The sequence below is a fragment of the Fomitiporia mediterranea genome (assembly GCF_000271605.1).
Source record: "Fomitiporia mediterranea MF3/22 unplaced genomic scaffold FOMMEscaffold_2, whole genome shotgun sequence".
In the NCBI taxonomy this organism is placed as follows: domain Eukaryota; kingdom Fungi; phylum Basidiomycota; class Agaricomycetes; order Hymenochaetales; family Hymenochaetaceae; genus Fomitiporia; species Fomitiporia mediterranea.
Window position 1 is genome coordinate 2,126,006 of NW_006760387.1, and position 19,335 is coordinate 2,145,340.

General features: G+C 37.3%; 2 protein-coding genes across 2 annotated transcripts; one reads left to right on the forward strand and one right to left on the reverse strand.

The window, feature by feature from the left end:
• Window positions 1-701: 701 nt before the first annotated feature.
• Window positions 702-3,710, reverse strand: FOMMEDRAFT_76238 (TPR-like protein; the record flags this gene model as incomplete). The annotated part of the gene is made up of 3 exons (XM_007262804.1): window positions 702-2,378; window positions 2,511-3,305; window positions 3,342-3,710. 3 exons carry the CDS (start codon window positions 3,708-3,710, stop codon window positions 702-704), a joined length of 2,841 nt encoding a protein of 946 aa, XP_007262866.1.
• A 770-nt stretch (window positions 3,711-4,480) lies between these two features.
• On the forward strand, window positions 4,481-4,933 carry FOMMEDRAFT_151878 (uncharacterized protein; the record flags this gene model as incomplete). Its single annotated transcript, XM_007262805.1, has 3 exons — window positions 4,481-4,504; window positions 4,568-4,775; window positions 4,866-4,933. 3 exons carry the CDS (start codon window positions 4,481-4,483, stop codon window positions 4,931-4,933), a joined length of 300 nt encoding a protein of 99 aa, XP_007262867.1.
• Window positions 4,934-19,335: the final 14,402 nt, after the last annotated feature.

Here is a 19,335-nt window from a genome sequence, read left to right on the forward strand (position 1 = left end):
GAGGTTTAAGAGATACTACATTTCGTGTCCTGACGTACAACAACAATCAATTGATTGATTCTTATTGAAATAAGTTTCTTTGTCCTGACTATTATCACAATAAATTTGTTTTGAGATGCTGGCTCTTGCTTGCAACTGTGCCTTTGTACAATCTTCTAATTACTCACTAAAGCACATACAGGCTCAATTTGACTTGCTAGGACCGAGCAGTATACAAAGTATGGTGATAAAGACTACGCTAAACGTGCTGAGTACACGTTCGTCCTTATCGGCAAATGCTGCTTGCAAGAGAACAAGGCAGAGGCTGCTGCAGCAGATATTTGTAGCACAATAATATACTATTATATACAATGAAAACTCTCATTAAGCATAACCTCCCATTAAGCATGAAATCTCAAATCTATCATTGTCCTTGTAGACATTAGAATTTTACTTTTTAACAAGCATAACCTCTCATTAGGCATGACTTTTTATGTCCACCAAGGGCAATGCTTAATAAGAGGTTTCACTGTATTTCTAATTATTAGATACACCTATTCTAATAGCCTCGAGAGTAGATACGTTAGAATCGACTATCAATGCAGTAGTCTAGAATGTCTAGTCATATAATTGTCGGCACGAATATCAAAACCTTGTCATTTTATGCTACAGATGGTATATCAACATAGTAATGAAAATCATTGAGTGTATTATTGCATCAATCAAGCACCAATATGTATGAAATTAACCCATCGTTCAGTCGGAATCCCTTCCCGCGCTTTCAACTCCAATGCTGCATTCCGAAGTCCTCCTGCCGCCCTCTTGTGCTTCAATTCACCTTCCTTGCATTCGTTCATGTATTCATAAACCACTCGAGCAAACAGGGGCCCATCCTCATCGTATAATTCCCACATCGTCCCAATCACGCTTCGGAATCCGATGAACTGCATAGCAGCTGATAGATGAAGTGCCTCGTCATGCACACCCGAATGGGACAGCTCGGCGGTATGGCAGGCAGAGAGAAATGCGAACTCAGCATTTGGGACGTTAGTTTGGATAATGTCAAGCAATGTCAATCCGCGGTCAGCGAGCTTGAACGACGAGTCGAAAGGTTCTGGATTGAGGTGGCCATGACAAGCAAAGTGGATCCACGTCACCTTCCGGAGCATCTCCATCACTTTACGCCGAGATGCCCTGCGGTTAAGAAGTTTTGTATAGTCTGATTCGCAAATGTCCATGCAAATTTGGATGTTACGAATTTCCTGTTTAGTTGATCGCAGCGTCACGGTATCCCCAACGACAAGCAATTTTGGTTCACTCGTGCCCGTATTGGATCGCGCACTAATCAGTGCTCCGAGCGTTGGAGTGTATGATGAAATATAATCATCTAATAAGTATTTTGTGGTCCCATCTGAATCCTTGAATGGTCCTGCAGCATGGAACGGGAGTGCAGACAACACCGACGTGGGACACCACCAGATGCGAGACCCTTTTGCAATCCCAAGTTCCGTCAGTTTACTAACGACTTTGGAGACAACTCTATCCCATAACATCTTCATCGCTTCGCAAAGTTTCTCTCCATATTTCAGCGGATCCGATTTGAGCCGTTGTCGTGTATTAACAAGTTCGTCGCACAGCCCAATGCTGTCCTCATAGAACTCTTCGTCCAATGGAATGCAGACTACGGAATAAACGTCACGAAAGATAATGAGGGCGTCGGAACGATATTTGTTATGATTCACCATGATGATCGGTCCCTCCGATGCTGCCTGCTGCAGTTCTCTGAAGGGCGTAACTTTCAGGAAGTTCTCATATCCAGGTACTTGTCGAATCTCGTTTATAATTCCGTCTTGCTCAAGCAAAAGTTCCTTCTTTAATCTCAATAGCTGATCATGCAATTTCTGTCCTGGCCTGTTGTCTGGCCCGGGTAATACGCGTCCGTCCATATCTGAACCGGACATTAACGCCTCGTGCGATAATGAGAGGTGCTCCAGCCTGCGATTGACATCCTTGAACCTGTCAGTGAGTCCTTCATTTGTTTCTGCAAGCTGGTCTATAGGAGTCCTGAGACCGCGCATCTGCGACCAGAGTAACCCCCTTCCTTGTTCAAGTGTCTCTACCGCTTGTTCCAATTCATTCTTCTCTATTGCGTAGGACGCTGCCTCCGAAGTAAGCGTTCTATGGACATTCTCGCCGGTAAGAAAGTCGTGTTGTTCGCGGAGGGTGGGACGTATGGTGAGAGCACGTTGAAGTATCGACATAGCTGTTTGGTAAGCTGATAAGGCCGTGTGATTCTTGTGTAATCGTGCAAGTGTCGCCCACCGTCGTGCAGCAGTGAGGCGGTCCAACAATCCTGAGAATTCATGAGTAGCAGCAAGTTGCAGTAGGCGCATACATTCCTTGAACTCCTCTGTGTTCCATCGATTCTTGATCCGAGAATATAAGGAATTTGCAAGGCCCCATAGTGTAGAGGAACGAAGAGGGTGGCCTTCGGGTCGAAGGTCAAGGGCTGCTTGGTACAACCTAGTGACTTCCTCGAGGTCCTCAGTCCTTCCTTGCTGCTCGTATTTGGTTCTCAGAGAGTTTGCGAGATTGTTGCATGAGATAGAGCGATGAGGATGGCCTTCGGGTCGAAGGTCTAGGGCAGCTCGCTGCAACTCAATGGTTTCCTCGAGGTCCTTTGTCACTCCTTGCTGATTGTATCGGGATTTCAAAGAGCTTGCAAGATTACCAAGAGAGATAGAGCGATGGGGATGGCCCGCAGGTCGAAGGTCGAGGGCGGTTCGGTGCAACTCAATGGCTTCTTCGAGGTCCTTTGTCCCTCCTTGCCGCTCGTATCGGGCTTTCAGAGAGCTTGCAAGATTGCAGAGAGACATAGAGCAATCAGGATGGCCTTCAGGGAGCAGGTCGAGGGTGGCTCGCTCCAACTCAATGGCTTCCTCAAGGTCCTTCGTCGTTCCTTGCTGCTCAAATCGGGTTTCCAGAGACCTTGCAAGATTTCCGAGAGAGACAGAGCGATGAGGATGGCCCTTGGGTCGAAGCTCGAGGGCGGCTCGGTCCAACTCAATGGCTTCTTCGAGGTCCTTCGTCGATCCTTGCTGCCTGTATCGGGTACTTAGATAGGTTGCAAGATTGCCGAGAGAGATAGAGCGATGAGGATGGCCTTCGGGTCGAAGCTCGAGGGCAGCTCGACCCAACTCAATACCTTCCTCGAGGTCCTTCGTCGCTCCGAGTTGCTCGAATCGGGTTATCAGAGAGCCTGCAAGGTTGTCAAGAGAGATAGAGCGACCAGGATGGCCTTTGGGTCGAAGCTCGAGGGCGGCTCGCTCCAATTTAATGGCTTCCTCGAGGTCCTTCATCACTCCTTGTTGCTCGTACCGCATTGCTAGAGAATTTGCAAGATTGCCGAGAGAGTCAGAGCGACCAGGATGGCCATCGGGTCGAAGCTCGAGGGCGGTTCGGTTCAGCTCGATGGCTTCTTCTAGATCTTCCAATTGGCCCCATCGTTCGTATCGCGTCAAAAGATAACGTGCAAGGTCATACAACGATTTCGAGCGATTGGGATGTCCTTTAGGACGACGTTTAAGAGCAATACGCTCGTGAGCAATAGACTTGTCAAGTTCTCCTCGTTCTCCCGTTTTCTCAAAGCTTTCCCAGAAACAACGGGCGAGTTTGTTGTCTCTCTTAGAACAATCGAAAAGGGCTCGAAGTGCAGTAGCAATTGCTTCCATGTCTCGATATTCTCTGCTGGTAAAGTTTCGGTCAAAGTGTAGTTCATATGGCAAGAAGAAGGCGTTACCTGGTAGCCTTTGTGTTGACGTGTCTTCACACAGCTGGGGAGTCGATTGTGGTTAAGGGCAAGAGTCGGGCGCTTGTTCGCTGCACTGGCCATCCTGATGGCGATGTGATAGTGTGCGTGGCAAAAATAGATTCGAAGTCGTTTTGCAATCACTGGGTGCACAGCCTTGAACTCCGTTGTGATGCTTACGACCTCTTCTAGCCCAACTCAAACAGCTTTAAAGCATCATCATTGCATTACATTGTCCGGTGCGACATGGAATTGGACATAGCATTAGCATTAGCTGAACGGGGTTTACTTGTCTGTGGTAAATAATAATAGGCTTTAATAGCATAGCAAGATCGATAATACAGTCTTGGACAAGGATGGAAGTGATCGACGTTCCCACCAAGGCAGTTCTCACTTTCCAGCATGATGTCTTTTTGACTTGTGTTCCATCGTGCAGCCATTGTTGCTCTGGACTTGTGCGCTACCTAACTCTTCACTAATCTACTAAACTAGTACATGAACTTGTTGCAAGTCTCGATACTGCTCGAGAAGTGCAAAAGATGGTTGATTTTGTTGGCATACCACTAATCTACAAAATGGATACTCTCAATTGATGCGGAGGAAGTACACAAACCGAACAGTCGTTGTCTACAAGAGAGTTTCTCAGGAACCTGCAAGATATATACAAGCAGTGAAATAAGTAGGTCACCGATGATGCATTCAAATTCAACAGCACTCGTACGTGCCGATATTCACCCAACACCGAATTCATTTCTTAGAGAAAAAAATAATTACCTATAGACCATCGTTGTATCCAGCACGTCCCATGTTGCTGTTCCACTCTACAGCGCATTCTGTGCTGCAGCTGGTTTGCAGGTACACCAATTGTCCGTACAGGCAAGTTCACCCCATTATGACTTGTACCAGCCGGAGATGCCCAACGAGTTCAATGCAGGATTATTGCTGATACGAATGAGGCGTTGCCTTGATCTTTTACGCCGCAACGGAAGTACGCTATTGTGCTACCTGGGGAAACGATTCTTGTGTTTTACAAGATGAGGAATGCGAGGAATCGGGATGTCATTGAGGTTGCTATTAGTGCTCCGCACTAGTGATACGCACGGTCAGGTCGTGACCTGTTTTGACCCCGACCTGACCCCGACCTGACCCATTTTGACCTGACCCAGCATGCTAGGTCAGGCCAGGTCAAACTTGGGTCAGGTCATGGGTCAGCATTCTCCCAGGTTTTCCTGACCCAGTTTGACCTAGCCTGACCTTGACCTGACCTGTAACCTATATGTAAATAATGTTATTAAAATTTTAGTAACTTTTACTTACTTATAAATGTTTTAACTATATTCTGATTCTAATTAATCTTTTTATATATACTATCTAAATAGCTTTTATCCTCTTACATAGTCTTTCTTTACTATTTAATTGTTACTGTCTCAAATATATATATCTTATTCTACTTACAAGTATAACTTACTATATATGTATATGACTAAAAGAGTATAATGTTTACTATACTTTACTTATAATAAAGCTTAGCTTAATTGTTAAAAGTTCTTAAACTCTTTTACTAATCTGTACTATATACTTTAGTCTTACTCTTTTACTTAGTATACTTTAACAGTTTTAACTATAAGACTATTGTTGACAAAAGTTAAGCCTTTCTATAAATGTGTTAAAACTACTAATAATACTATATCTGATTCAAACTATTAGTTAGAGTATTACTTAGTAATAAAAAAAGTAGAATAAAATACTAAACTAAAAGCCTTCCTAGTCTGTGTCTTGTATTACTGGAAACTTCCTAGTATGTACTATATGTTGACCCAGGTTGACCTATAACCTGACCTGACCTGACCCGTTTTGACCTGACCCAGCTGGGTCAGCCTGGGTCAGGCCACAGGTCAGGATTTTTCAAAAATTCTGACCTGGGTCAGGTCACAGGTCAGACTAAAAATCCTCCTGACCCAACCTGACCTGACCTTGTGTATTACTACTCTACACTATAGTATAATTTACAGATATGCCTGTAGTGTATATGCTTATACACTGTATCATAAGAGAAAATTTTAGCTGAAAATACATATGTATATTTACATACATATACATATACCATGAGTAAAAAATTTCCATATACACTGTATATGAGTATACAGTATTACTAAGCATATTCTCTAATTAAATACTAAGTTTGAGTTTCTAAACCTCATTTACTTTACTTATTTATATACTAAATCATTTTAATACTATATAACAACCTTGTTTAACTTGAAAAGTACTAGTATGAGTACTACAGTTAGTATGGTTACTACAGTACATCACATGAAGGTTTAGAGCTGTCACATGATATTAACTCACAACACTCAACTGTCTTATTTCTGTGTGTAAACAGTACTACTATACATTTTATTAGCTCAGTAATATCAAGCATTTGTTTTGAAAGATAATAGTGTACTTTTATGAGCTATTTTAATGTAAAGTATCTTGTTATATTTGGCACAGCATATATGCTGTATACACTGTATACAGAAGTAGCATATTGTATATGGGTCCTACTGACCCAGTTTACACTCATAATTATATGCATGTATGTGTATACATAGGAAATTTTACACACATAAGTGTATACACTATACACAGAGCACTAGTTGCTATGTGTAATGTTACACCTGACTGAGTACATTCATTGTTTCATTTCTTAGCAGTGATTCAGATTGGAATGGTTGGTTAGTGTAAATATCTGAGTAAGCAAAAGTAACCTTGTTTTGGCAATTATAGATTGAGTTTTGTAGTGCTTCAGATCTGATCATACCTTACTTCTGCCTCAGTAGCTGTTAAGACAGAGAGTTTGGAATGGCACTTGGATATATACACATATGTGCACACCCTTATATACTAGATACATTATACTATACTAGTAAATGAGACATAAAACACAGTGTGTTGAATACTCCCCTTTAAGCCCTAATATTCTGTTGTTAACATTGAAGACCTATAAGTTCTATTAAGTACTTGATTTGAGGGACATAAAGTGCTTTCATAAGGATGTCTGTGAAAGGATTTGGAAGGTTTTGTAATGGCACATAATGAAGAAAACCAGACTTTACTGTGAAGCACACAGAGACTATACCAGAAATGTGATTACATGACACAACTTCAAGAACACATACAAACAATAATAACATATCAAATGTGTCAGGATAGGCAAATCTGCAAAACACAAAGTATACAAACAGAAAGAAACACAATACAAGTAGTAGCATACTAAATACTATTCAATCAACCACAACACTGAATACAACATATTATACACAAAGGAATAAAACACAGAAGGAAGGAAGCATCATTCAAAATGCATATACACAAAATATACAACCCAACAATACATGAAGAATGTAAAGTAGTATAATTACATTTATTAATAAAGACACACTAAGATTACAAGGAAAATACAGTACAAATATTTGCCTCAATATAGAGTACTATCTAAGATGATAGAACACACAGCTGTACTGTATTAACAACCAGTCATCACAAAGGACTAACAAAACAATACAATATTAAAGTAATATATAGAGATCACTACCTAATAATACTATAAGAACACAAACACCTTAGATCTATAGAACTCAGATCTGAAGACCCTTATGTGCTCAACAAATGGTGAAAGGCAGGCAAGCCTTACACAAAACTCATTATACTATATGGGTACTTAATGACAGAGCCACCTAGAACTTAGAATTAATAGTACTAATCATAAGAAAGGCTAATTAAACTTAGCCAAGGAAAAGAAGCACTCCTAAGGAGTCAAATGAGAAAGCTGTACAAGAAGCATGTAGTAGGAAGGACTCAACATTGATCCCTATCCTAAAACAGAAACAACTAATGTGTTATAATTCTCTACTCTCTTACCTTCAGTTCTAAGGGTTCTACACTCTTCTGTACTGGAACTCAGGACTTCTGTCCCTCAGGGGTACTGTCTATAGACTATATGTATACTGACTCTTACTACTACCCTTCCTTACTTCATTATTCCATTCCTTTGACCACTCCTTCATTCTCTGTTCATTCTATAGTCTCTTACCCTTTGTCCATCCCTTCATTCTTATACTGTTATCTTTGACATTCCTTTCTTTCATTCTTTATAGCTTATCATTCTTAGTGGCTCATACTCCCTAAGTACTCTTATGTAGTTTAGTATATATAAGTGTACAAGATCAGACTAGTCCTGTAGTCTTGATCTTGTCTACTCTAAGTAGTCCTGTACTCTTAGGCTCACTCTATATACTCTACTCTTGTCTCACTCTCTCTCTCTGCCTGTTCTACAAGTTCTAACTATGTTCTAGTACTTGTGTTCTGTATTTCTATTGTGTAAGATAGTTGTAGCCTGGGTCCCCTTACTAAGCCTTTGAGTCCCCTCTATACTGTTGCTAACATCAGATCAAGACTACCTATTACTACCCTATGACTCTCCTATGTTTCAGGCATTAGTACTCACTGTTGTGTTGATCTCTTTCCTTTGTCCTAACCCTTTTACATTTTTAAATTTTAAACTTTCTAAACCCTTTTAAACTTTTGCCACCCTTCTTCTATTCATTACCCCTTTTAGTTTAGTGCTGATCCCTTTGTAGTATAAACATAGACCCTACTATACTAACTGCCACCCCTACTGTCCTGCCAGAACAGTAGTTACAAGCAGAACTAGCTTAATACATGTAAACCTCTATCTAAGAGGCCTTTACCAACTATGTGCCCCTAGCCCCTTCAGAACCTGTTCCAATTGTTCTAGAAGTTGTAACCTGTTCTAGAAAGAAAGTGTATGTAGCCTGCCCTTCAGACTTTAATAGGTAGCACTTTAAGGACTTCTAGTACTAAGTCAAACTATACATGACTACTACTTCAACCAATCTATCCTTAGATCTTAATTGTATCCTATTCATCCTCTCCTTCATAAAGGAAGGCAACACAGCCACCTGGGCCCAGAACTGGATCAAAGGCTATTGGATCAGAAGCCTGATCTGACTTTGAAACAATGAGTTGTATTCAGAATTCATGAGACAGCTTTGTACTTCCTTCATTAATCCAAATAAGAAGTATAATGTACAGAACAAGCTTGTGTCTCTGTGACAGGGCAAACATTCTACTAATGCCTTCTTTCAGGAGTTTGATATCCTAGCCTAAAAGGCAGGATTTGTGCTCAGGTTTAATAATGTTCTTATTAGAATACTCAAAAAAGCTCTTCACCTAGAACTGGTTAATAAGATTCTTAGAATGATACTAGAACTAGTCACTTACACTAAGTAGAAGATGTGTACTATCTCCTTTGACTAAGCTGTAGCTTGGATGTGTTAAGTCTGTACAGAACACTTGTACATGTGTCTAGCTCTGACAGTTCTGAGCCCTCAGATCAACCTACTTATAATTCACAATCAATCTGTTCTGATAGACATTAGAGAAGCCTGAAAGTAAGGAGTATACTTTGCTTACAGAAAGTCAGAGCACCAAATTAAGGACTGTCTACAGAAGTAACAGTACATTTGTCAGGTCATTAGAGTAATAATGAGTAATGAGTAGAATTTGTAGTAAGAAGCCTTTTCTACAAATCTGGAAGTCACCTTAGAACTCCTAGACTCTGACTATGTACTCTAGGATTTTGTAAAGGCCTAACAGTAAATGTAGTACTGAAGAGCTATGACTCAGATTTTTTAATAGCTACTTTTGATTCAATAGACACTATAGGATTAGAAGTAAATAAAGTAAGAAAAGTAGAAAAAGTAGAAAAAGTAGAAAAAATAAATTAACAAAATTATTTATTAGAAAGAAAAAAGTCAAAAACAAAAGTAGATAGTTCTCCTATTTCTCCTGATTCTTTTGATTCTTCTCTTCACACTTTATCTAAGTCTAAATCTACACAATCCAACCTACTACTTCTGTGTTCTAAGATTTTAGAATGTTTGGAACACTACCCAGCCCTATTTACTACTTAGTAGTTTGTCTATAGTATTAAGTAGGGATGGCCTTAGCTGAGTTCACAGCTAAGAACATAAGTCTGTCCTTGTTGAAAGAGAGAGGTTAATAAGGAAATGTTAGTACATATACTTACTCTCTCAGACAACAAGGCTGTACAAGCTGTACATTCCCTTCAGAACAAGTAGTAGTTCATCTGAGAACATTCTAGGTACTAGCTCTAAGTCTCTGTCCTCTTGGCTCCCTTCTCAGAATCCCCCCAGATTCAAACAATAGCTTTAGTAAACAGTAGATACACTAGTTTGTGTATTAATAAGGCTTTTGTGTAGGAACACTACCTCCCTACTTAACACATTCTACTTCTGATCCTAGTATACAATGTAGACAGAACCCTGAACTGGAATGGTTGGATTACTGAGTTTGTCCAACTATGGATGACTATTTAGAATCATAAGGAAAGTATTAAGTTTAGAGTTACTAACCTTAGAAAGACAGATGTCTTTATTAGATTCAAATGGCTTAAAGCTCACAACCCTACTATTGACTAGTTAGAGTAAACACTCATGTTCAATCAGTGTCCCAAGTCTTACAGCTACCTTGTACTACTGTTCTGAGTAGATACAGACACTTCTAATGTTACTAACAGTTCTAATGAAGGTAACTGGTTGTTCTTCTTTAACTAGGATAAATATGTGAATGTATATTCTAGTTAAGGCAGAATAGAGTTGATCTGAAGGATGTCTAAGACAGAACTAGTCTAGAACCCTCTTAGAACAACTCTACTCTAGAACACACATAGACCCAGCCTGCTGGATTTTGTTTAAGAGTTCCCTGAAGTCTTTAGTAAAGAAGAATTTAACTAGCTTCCTAAACACTGTCCTTAGGACTATACAATTGAATTGACTAAGGGTTTCCAACCTAAGGATTGTAAGGTCTACCTACTCAATAGAGACAAGTAGGAGGTGCTTGACAAGTTCCTTTAGGAAAATCTTTAGAACAGCTGGATCCAACCCTTAAAGTCCTTTATAGCCTCCCCCTTCTTCTTTGTTAAAAAGAAAGATAGGAAGCTCTATCTAGTCTAGGATTATTGTTGTCTTAATAAGGGTACTGTTAAAAACAAGTACCTACTCCCCCTGATTCAGGAGCTTATTAATAAGACACATACATTCAGAGTTTTTACTAAGTTAGACATTTAATAAGGATACAATAATATTTGGATCCAAGATAGAGATGAGTAGAAGGCTGTATTCTGAACTAATTATAGATTGTATAAACTAACTGTAATGTTTTTCAGACTAACTAACTTGCTTACAACATTCTAGTCATTCATGAATCACATTCTTACAGATCTGATTGACTCAGAGTATGTTAGTGTGTATCTGGATAACATTCTGATCTTCACCTAGACAGTCAAGCACTATTACTGACTGATCTAAGTAGTTCTATAATGGCTCTAAAATAATAAACTGTTCCTCTAAGAAGTAAAGTACTCTTTTGTACAAGAGTCAGTAGATTATCTAGGCTTTGTAATTAGTAGAGGAGAGGTCTGTATGAATCTAGCAAAGGTAACTACAGTTTAGAACTGGCTACAACCTCAGAACCTGAAACAGGTCCAAGCATTCCTTAGGTTTGTAAACTACTACTAATACTTCATTCAAGGCTTTAGTACTATTACTCAGCCCCTTTACAATCTTACTAGTAAAGATGTTCCTTAGTAATAGGAGGATCAGTAGTAGTCTGTGTTTGAGTCCCTAAAGTAGGCTATTACTAGTAAGTCTGTATTAGTAGTTTCAACAGTTACAGACACATTCTGAGTTGAAGCTGACTCTTCCAACTTTACAAATAGAGTAGTACTGTCCTAGTTCATTGACAGAAAGTAGTGTCTGATAGTGTTCCAATTAGAATCCCTCTCTATAACAGAACAGAACTACTCTATCTATAACAAGGAACTCCTTACAATTGTCTGTTCCCTAAAGGAGTAGTGTTAATATCTCCTTAGTACTGTACAGAAGTTTGAGATTTAGAGTGATCACCTTAATCTCTAATACTTCTAGGTGCCTCAGAAGCTTAACTACTACTAAGCCTGCTAGATGTTTAAACTGTAGGACTATAACTTTGTACTAACTCACAAACCTAGAATACAAATGATGAAAACTGATTTACTCTTGAGACAAGTAGGTTATAAGAGGGTAGAGAATAATAACAAAAATCTTGTTCTCCTAGACAATTCCTGTTTTGTGTCTGAGACAATCTGAGAGATCTGACTTGAATCTAAGAATGTTAACTTTGTCACTTGTATACAGTAAGCTTTGAGACACACACAGGACTAGGTTGTAGTAAAGTAGCTAGAGAAGCAGGCTAGGGATTAGGAGGAGGATAAGGATGGACAGGTTTACTAAGAAGGCTGACTGTATGTTCTGAAAGATCAGAAGCTGTAAGAGGACATTGTTTAAGCTTATTACAACAATCTGACTGTAGAACATCTGAGCTAACACAAAACACAGGAACTCATTACTTAGAACTACTAGTAGTCTAGAATGTAGAGGGAAATCCTAAAGTACATGACTGGTTGTAATATGTGCTAGCAGACTAAGGCCTACTAGACAAGGGTTCAGACTCTCTTATATCTGTATTAGATCCTGGATCACTCTTAGGAAGAAGTCTTGATGGATCTGATTAGTAAGCTACCCAAGTCTTAGAGTTATAATACTATCTGTGTGATTGTCAACCAATTCTCTAAGTAAGTCTATACAGTTCCAACCTGAACAGAACTCACTTCTGAAGGTATAGTATGTATTTATTAGGATCATGTCTTCTGGTTACACAGACTCCCTCAGAAGCTCATTCATGATTATAGACTATAATTTGAGTCAAAATTTATGTAGGACTTGTATACACTTCTCAGAATTCAAGGGAACCCTTCTACTACCTATTACTTACAGACTGACAGTCAAACTGAGTAAGTTAATCAGGAGATCAAGCTCTACCTCTGAATGTTCATTAATCATTAGTAATCAGATTGGTCTGAATAGTTAGCTCTGACAGAATTTGTACACAATAACTAGTAACACTCTGTAACAGGACAGTCCCTATTCTTCCTCAATCATAAGAGACATTTATACTAGGGGACAGTTCTAAACTGGAACAGTAGTTCTGAATCTGTAACAGACTTTACAGAACAGATGTACAGAACTAGGAAGGATGTACAAGCTCTTTTAGAAAAGGTAGTACAAATTATAAAGTAGAACTATAATTAGAAGAGGTCTGTAGCTGAGGATTACTAGCCTAGTGACAAAGTTATGTTAGAAGCTACTAACCTGACTATAGATTACCTAATGAAGAAGTTGGACAACAAGTGCTTCAGACCCTTCATTATTGAAAAGAAGGTTAGTGCCTCTGTCTACAAACTCTAACTTCTAACAACATGAAAGTGTATACACTCAGTGTTTAACAAGGTTCTACTGTCTTAGTACTACAATCTAGGTTTTCCTTTATAACAAAGACCCCTACTGTCTCTACCAGAACTTATCAGTTCTGAACTAGAATACAAAGTAGAGTATGTAGTAGATACTAAGCTAGTGTGTAGAAAGCTCAAGTTCCTTATCTACTAGAAGGGATACTCAGTTGAAGAACACACTTGAGAACCTGCTGAGAATCTCACCCATACTGCTAAGGCAATCTGAGACTTCTATCAACTTCATCTGAGTGTTCTACATTAACTCTGCCTCACAGATTTCCAAACCCTACTGTTCTGACCTATACTTGAACTGCTGACTAAGCCCAATGTTCACTAATTAGGACAATTGGTTTTAGAGGGGGGGTGATGTTACAATTCTCTACTCTCTTACCTTCAGTTCTAAGGGTTCTACACTCTTCTGTACTAGAACTTAGGACTTCTGTCCCTCAGAGGTACTATTTATAGACTATATGTGTACTAACTCTTACTACTACCCTTCCTTACTTCATCATTCTATTCCTTTGACTACTCCTTCATTCTCTGTTCATTCTATAGTCTCTTACCCTTTGTCTATCCCTTCATTCTTGTACTATTATCTTTAACATTCCTTTCTTTCATTCTTCATAGCTTATCATTCTTAGTAGCTCATGCTCCCTGAGTACTCTTGTATAGTTTAGTATATATAGGTGTATAAGATCAGACTAGTCCTATAGTCTTAATCTTGTCTACTCTAGGTAGTCCTATACTCTTAGGCTTACTCTATATACTCTACTCTTGTCTTACTCTCTCTCTCTACCTGTTCTACAAGTTCTGGCTATGTTCTAGTGCTTGCATTCTGTATTTCCATTGTGTAGGATAGTTGTAGCCTGGGTCCCCTCACTGAGCCTTCAGGTCCCCTCTATACTGTTACTAACACAATGTCTCAAACATACAAAAACACTAATATGTATTATAAAAACATGTAGTAACATATTAAAATACTATGACATAGTACACAGACTGTCCAAAGAACAGAACCACTCAGCTTACAAAGAAATAGGAGAATAAATCTTAATTAAAGTAGTATAAAAAGAGCTTCATTTATTGTGTAAAGAGTATTGTACTTAATAACAGTTTAATCAAGAACAGCTTGTAAACTAGCTGTAACAACATACTTGCTCTCTTAGATAAATCTTTACACAAACAATACTACCCTCTTTACCTCAAACCTAAAACACATTAAACTACTCTTAGAGGCATTAACTCTCTCTCTACTGAGTGTAAGTACTATCAACACTCCTAAGGACATATTCCTAGTCAAGTAAAGATAGAGGCTACACTTAGAACTAGTAGTTACATAGTTAAGGACCTACCTGTTACTTATGAACCTACAATAAGAGGTGTAATTCCTACACAGAAATATAGTCCAAAACAACAGTTATCAAGTACAATCACTCATTGTGTAAAGTATTACACTGTTGTGGCCTGTTTCAAACAATCTGCTAGAATGTAATAGTAATATGTTAAAACCAAAAAGTATAAACTGGCTTTGTAAAATAAACCAGAATATACTAAAACAACCATCTTTATAGTAGTATGTAGTAGTACAGACTATTGGCCTCTCTATTTAGTAGTAACTATAAGAGAGGGTCCCTACTACTATTAAGGACCATTCCTAGAACAATATACTGTAGAATTATTCTAATAGAGACTAGATCCCTACCTCTATCCCTAGTCACTACACTACTTAGTCATACAGGAATACCTGAGGAGACAGTAGGAGGCATAGAACAATGAATAAGGAGACTCAAACAACAACAGAGCTTAGAATGTACAGAGTTGTATTAAAACCTAGAAAGGTACAGAGGATCAATAATTGACTAGCCAGGTGTGTTAGAGAATTGTAAAATAGGGAAATTACACAATATACTCTATAGACTTGAAGGGGCACTCAAGGACATAGAGCTAAAGCTGACACAGTAAGAATACAAACATTAGCTAGAAAGTTAGAAGCAATTACAAAACTTGGAAGAAAAAATAGCCCTGTATGGCTAGAAGGTTACAGAAAATATAGTACAGTTCTGTATTAATACTTAACAAGTAATGTAGAACACAAGACTAGTCAAACAAATGCTGGAAGCATTTATGACAGTAATGAACTTAAGGAATTCAACACTCATGACAGTAACCTTTGGACCAGTGTTTCAAATGAAGGAAATTCTGAAACCAGTCCCTCTACCAGGAGAGCCTATAGAAACAAATAGTACAGTATTAGAAACAATAGTTGAAGAAACAACTACAGAACCTATAGTAGAAGTAATCTATGAAATGGCTACAGAAGGAACTAGGACATCCTTGTAAGATTCATTAGTAGACACTTAATGGCTAATACAAACCTATTAGCATCTACCTCAACTTAAACTAGTAACACACTGTCAACAGTATTGACATTAACTACTACTAATGTAGCAAAATTAAAATTAGTATATTATTATAGAAAACTGAATGAAGGATTTGACTCTTGGCTCAGTACAAACATGATCCAGCTGGAACTAAATGGAATAACTAATGAAACCAAACAAGTATACTATTTGGCATTATCCCTCAAAGATACTGTATTTGATTAAATCCAAAGTTACATACAAATCAAGGTAGAAAGTAACAGAACTATAACCAAACCACAACCCCTAGTACTAGACATGTTTTCAAACTTGGGAAAATTCATAACATTTCTAAAGAGTTATTAAACAGGTACAGTAAGAGATGAAGATACAGCTAACCTCTAGAAACTAGTAAGAATAAAATGCAAAGACTATTGCCTAGAAAACCTGGCAAACTTCCTACTCAAATTCTAAAGGTTAACCTCATTAGTACTAACAACCATGTATCCTAACACAGTTAGGAAAGCAAAGTTTATATTGTCTCTACCAGATTCAGTCTACTATAGAATTATATTTGTGGCAGACAAACCCTATGAAGAGAGTCTCAATTAGTGGATAACAAGGATTCAAAATTACCTCTACACAATGGAAGTACAAACACTTATACACTCTACCAATTATAAACCAAAATACAAATAGGGAGATACTTTTGTTTACCAACCAACAATTCAAGGAAATCATAAGAATCTGGACACAATGGATATTGATACACAAAGCTTTAGCCTAAAAGCAAAACAAAACTGGAAAAAACAAAAACCAAAAACAGATAGACAAGCTTTAGTATCCACAAAATGTTACAATTGTAGACAACCAGAACACTAGGCTAGAGACTGTAGACTACTGACTATTTATTTAAAAGACAGAAATAATGGAGGGAAACTACTATACTAAAAAACACAGTGTCTAACAAATTGAATTAGAAAAACAAATTTTGATGAATGTTACAATGTATGTAACTGATACATACACTACAACCATACAAAATGGACAGTAAATGGAGGTGATATACCTGGAAATGACTGAGGATACACCTGCCAATATAAAGGACAACATTCAAAAGATTTGAGCAATCTACCTTTTGTTCAAGACTGTTAGTAATGGTTAGAACTAGAAAGGTCAAAGGAGAGTCTAGCCTACCAACACAGAGAAGACACCCCTGAATAACAATATGGATATATAATGGAAACCAATAGATACAAACACTTGCACTTATAGACTCAGGAAGTACTTGTTTAGTAATGGATAAATCATTTCAAACAGGAAATAGATTTAAAGCTTAAAGATTGGATTGGCCTAGAACTGTCACTAATACTAATAGATCAACTAATTCAAACAGAAAATTAACCTATACAATTAAAGCAACAATCCACACAGAAGTAGATAAATGAGAGTAAACAATAGCTATTACAAATATAGTATCAGACAATGTAATACTAGGAATAGACTACCTATGAGTAAGAAACTCAGGGATTAATTAGAAAGGAGCTAAACTGGAACAGTAAGGAAGAACCATAAGAATTATGATTAAACAAATCAGAGTACACTGAAAAAGGAAAAGGAAGCCTAGAAAGAAGAAAAGACTTAAGGAGGAAGAAATCAAAGTACTAGTACCTAATGAGTACAAGGAACTGATCCTAGAAAGAAGTAGGCCTTAGACACAAACAGTTATAAGAGCTAGAAGACTAAGGTCCAAAAGTAGAGAGAATATGCTTATGTCAAAAAGGATATGAGAAGTAGAAGAAAAATTTGTAACCCAACCCAGGAAACCTTAGACACAAATATTAGGAGAAAATGATCTGGCAATATTAGTACTAGACAATTATGACAATATACAACCTCTTAATTATTAACATAAACTGATAAAACTAGCATCTACTAATACTCTCATACATTCTTCTCCAATTATACTTACCACACCTCTGGAACCAGCTATTATTACTATGCCAGAAAGTAACAAAGACATAAACATTAAAAGTAATAACCAATTGTAACAAATTACAGTAACTTACAATAAGGCTTCTACAAAATCCCAAATCTATAATCAAATGAAGATAAAAAATGAACAACAAAATATCTCCTAGAAAGAAAAGCTGTTAAACAAAATCAAGGATTTTACTAATGTCTTTGACCCAGACAAGTTAAGACAATTACTAGAGTATACAATATGGGATATGCCTATCAACCTAGACTCAGAAAAGCTACTACCCAAAAGATGACCATCCATCCCATTAGTACCTAATGAAGAATGAGTAGTGGACAAATATATAAAGGATATACTATAGAAAGGATGGATACACAAAATTCAACTAGACAAATTATGCCCTATAGCTACACCTGTATTCTTTGTAGGAAAGAAAGATAGAGGAGCTTGAATGGTAACTGATTACTGTAACATCAACAAAATAACAATACTTAATGTATACTCAATACTAATCATGTACAAATTACCTGACAAATTACTAGGAGGAAAATACTTTTTCATACTAGATATGTGATCCAGATATAACAATCTATGAATATGAAAATTGGACAAATGGAAAGCAGCATTCAAAGTTAAAAACCAGATTTACATACTACTCATAATAATGTTTAGAATGAAAAATTCCTCATCTATATTTCAAAAATTCATAAACAACAATTTTGAACAATAGATTCAATCATGCAAAATATTAATATATCTGGACAACATTATAGGAAAATCAATTACTCCTAGAGATTATTAGAAACTCTTACAACAAGTCCTACAAAAATGCTGAGAACTAAACATCTATTTAAAAATTGACAAATGTCATTTCTTACAACAAGAACTTGACTACTTAAGATTTATCATAAGGAAAGACAGAATAAAAATGGACCCATACAAACAATTAGTAATAAAGGAATGGCCAACCCTGACAAAATTGAAACACATAGAACAATTCCTCAGATTCTACAATTTCTATTTATGATTTATCAAAAATATGCAAATCATTATAGTACTACTATACAAACTCAAAAAGAAGAAACAAGCATTCAAATAGGAAGAACAGTACTAAGAAGCCTTCAACCAACTAAAGAAAGCATTCTCAGAAGGAGAAGCATTAGCTGTACTAAACCCTAACAAACTATATATAATAACTACAGATGCCTCAGTAGTAGGGATAGAAGCTACCCTAGAACAAGAAGACAAAACAGGAGTACTATAGCTAATAGTGTTCTATTCAAAAAAGCTTACACCTACAGAACAAAATTGGCAAACTCACAATCAAGAGCTATAAGCTATAATTATAGTATTTAAGTTTTGACAACATCTAGTACAAGGAACTAAAGAACTAGTAACAATTCAAACAGACTACTAAAACCTAATTTATTTTAGGAACACTCAGGAGATGAACTAGTAGCAAACTTGATGGATACACTTTCTTAGCTTATTCAATTACCAAATAAGGCATATTGAAGGAAAGAAGAATCTAGCAGATGTACTATCTTAGAGACTAGATTACAGATCAGAGGAAGAGATAGAAACAAAAGCTAAAATTATAATCCTAGAATCTGTGTAGTCAACTAAACTTTGAAACACTAATATTGATAGAGAATACTTATGTATTACAGAATCAACAATAATAGGCACAGCTTTGGGCAACTCTATCAAATGTGCTTATAAACAGTAATTAGCTAAAGAAGAACTTAAAGAAATTGAACAAACACACACTGACTAGAAACCTAATCACAAA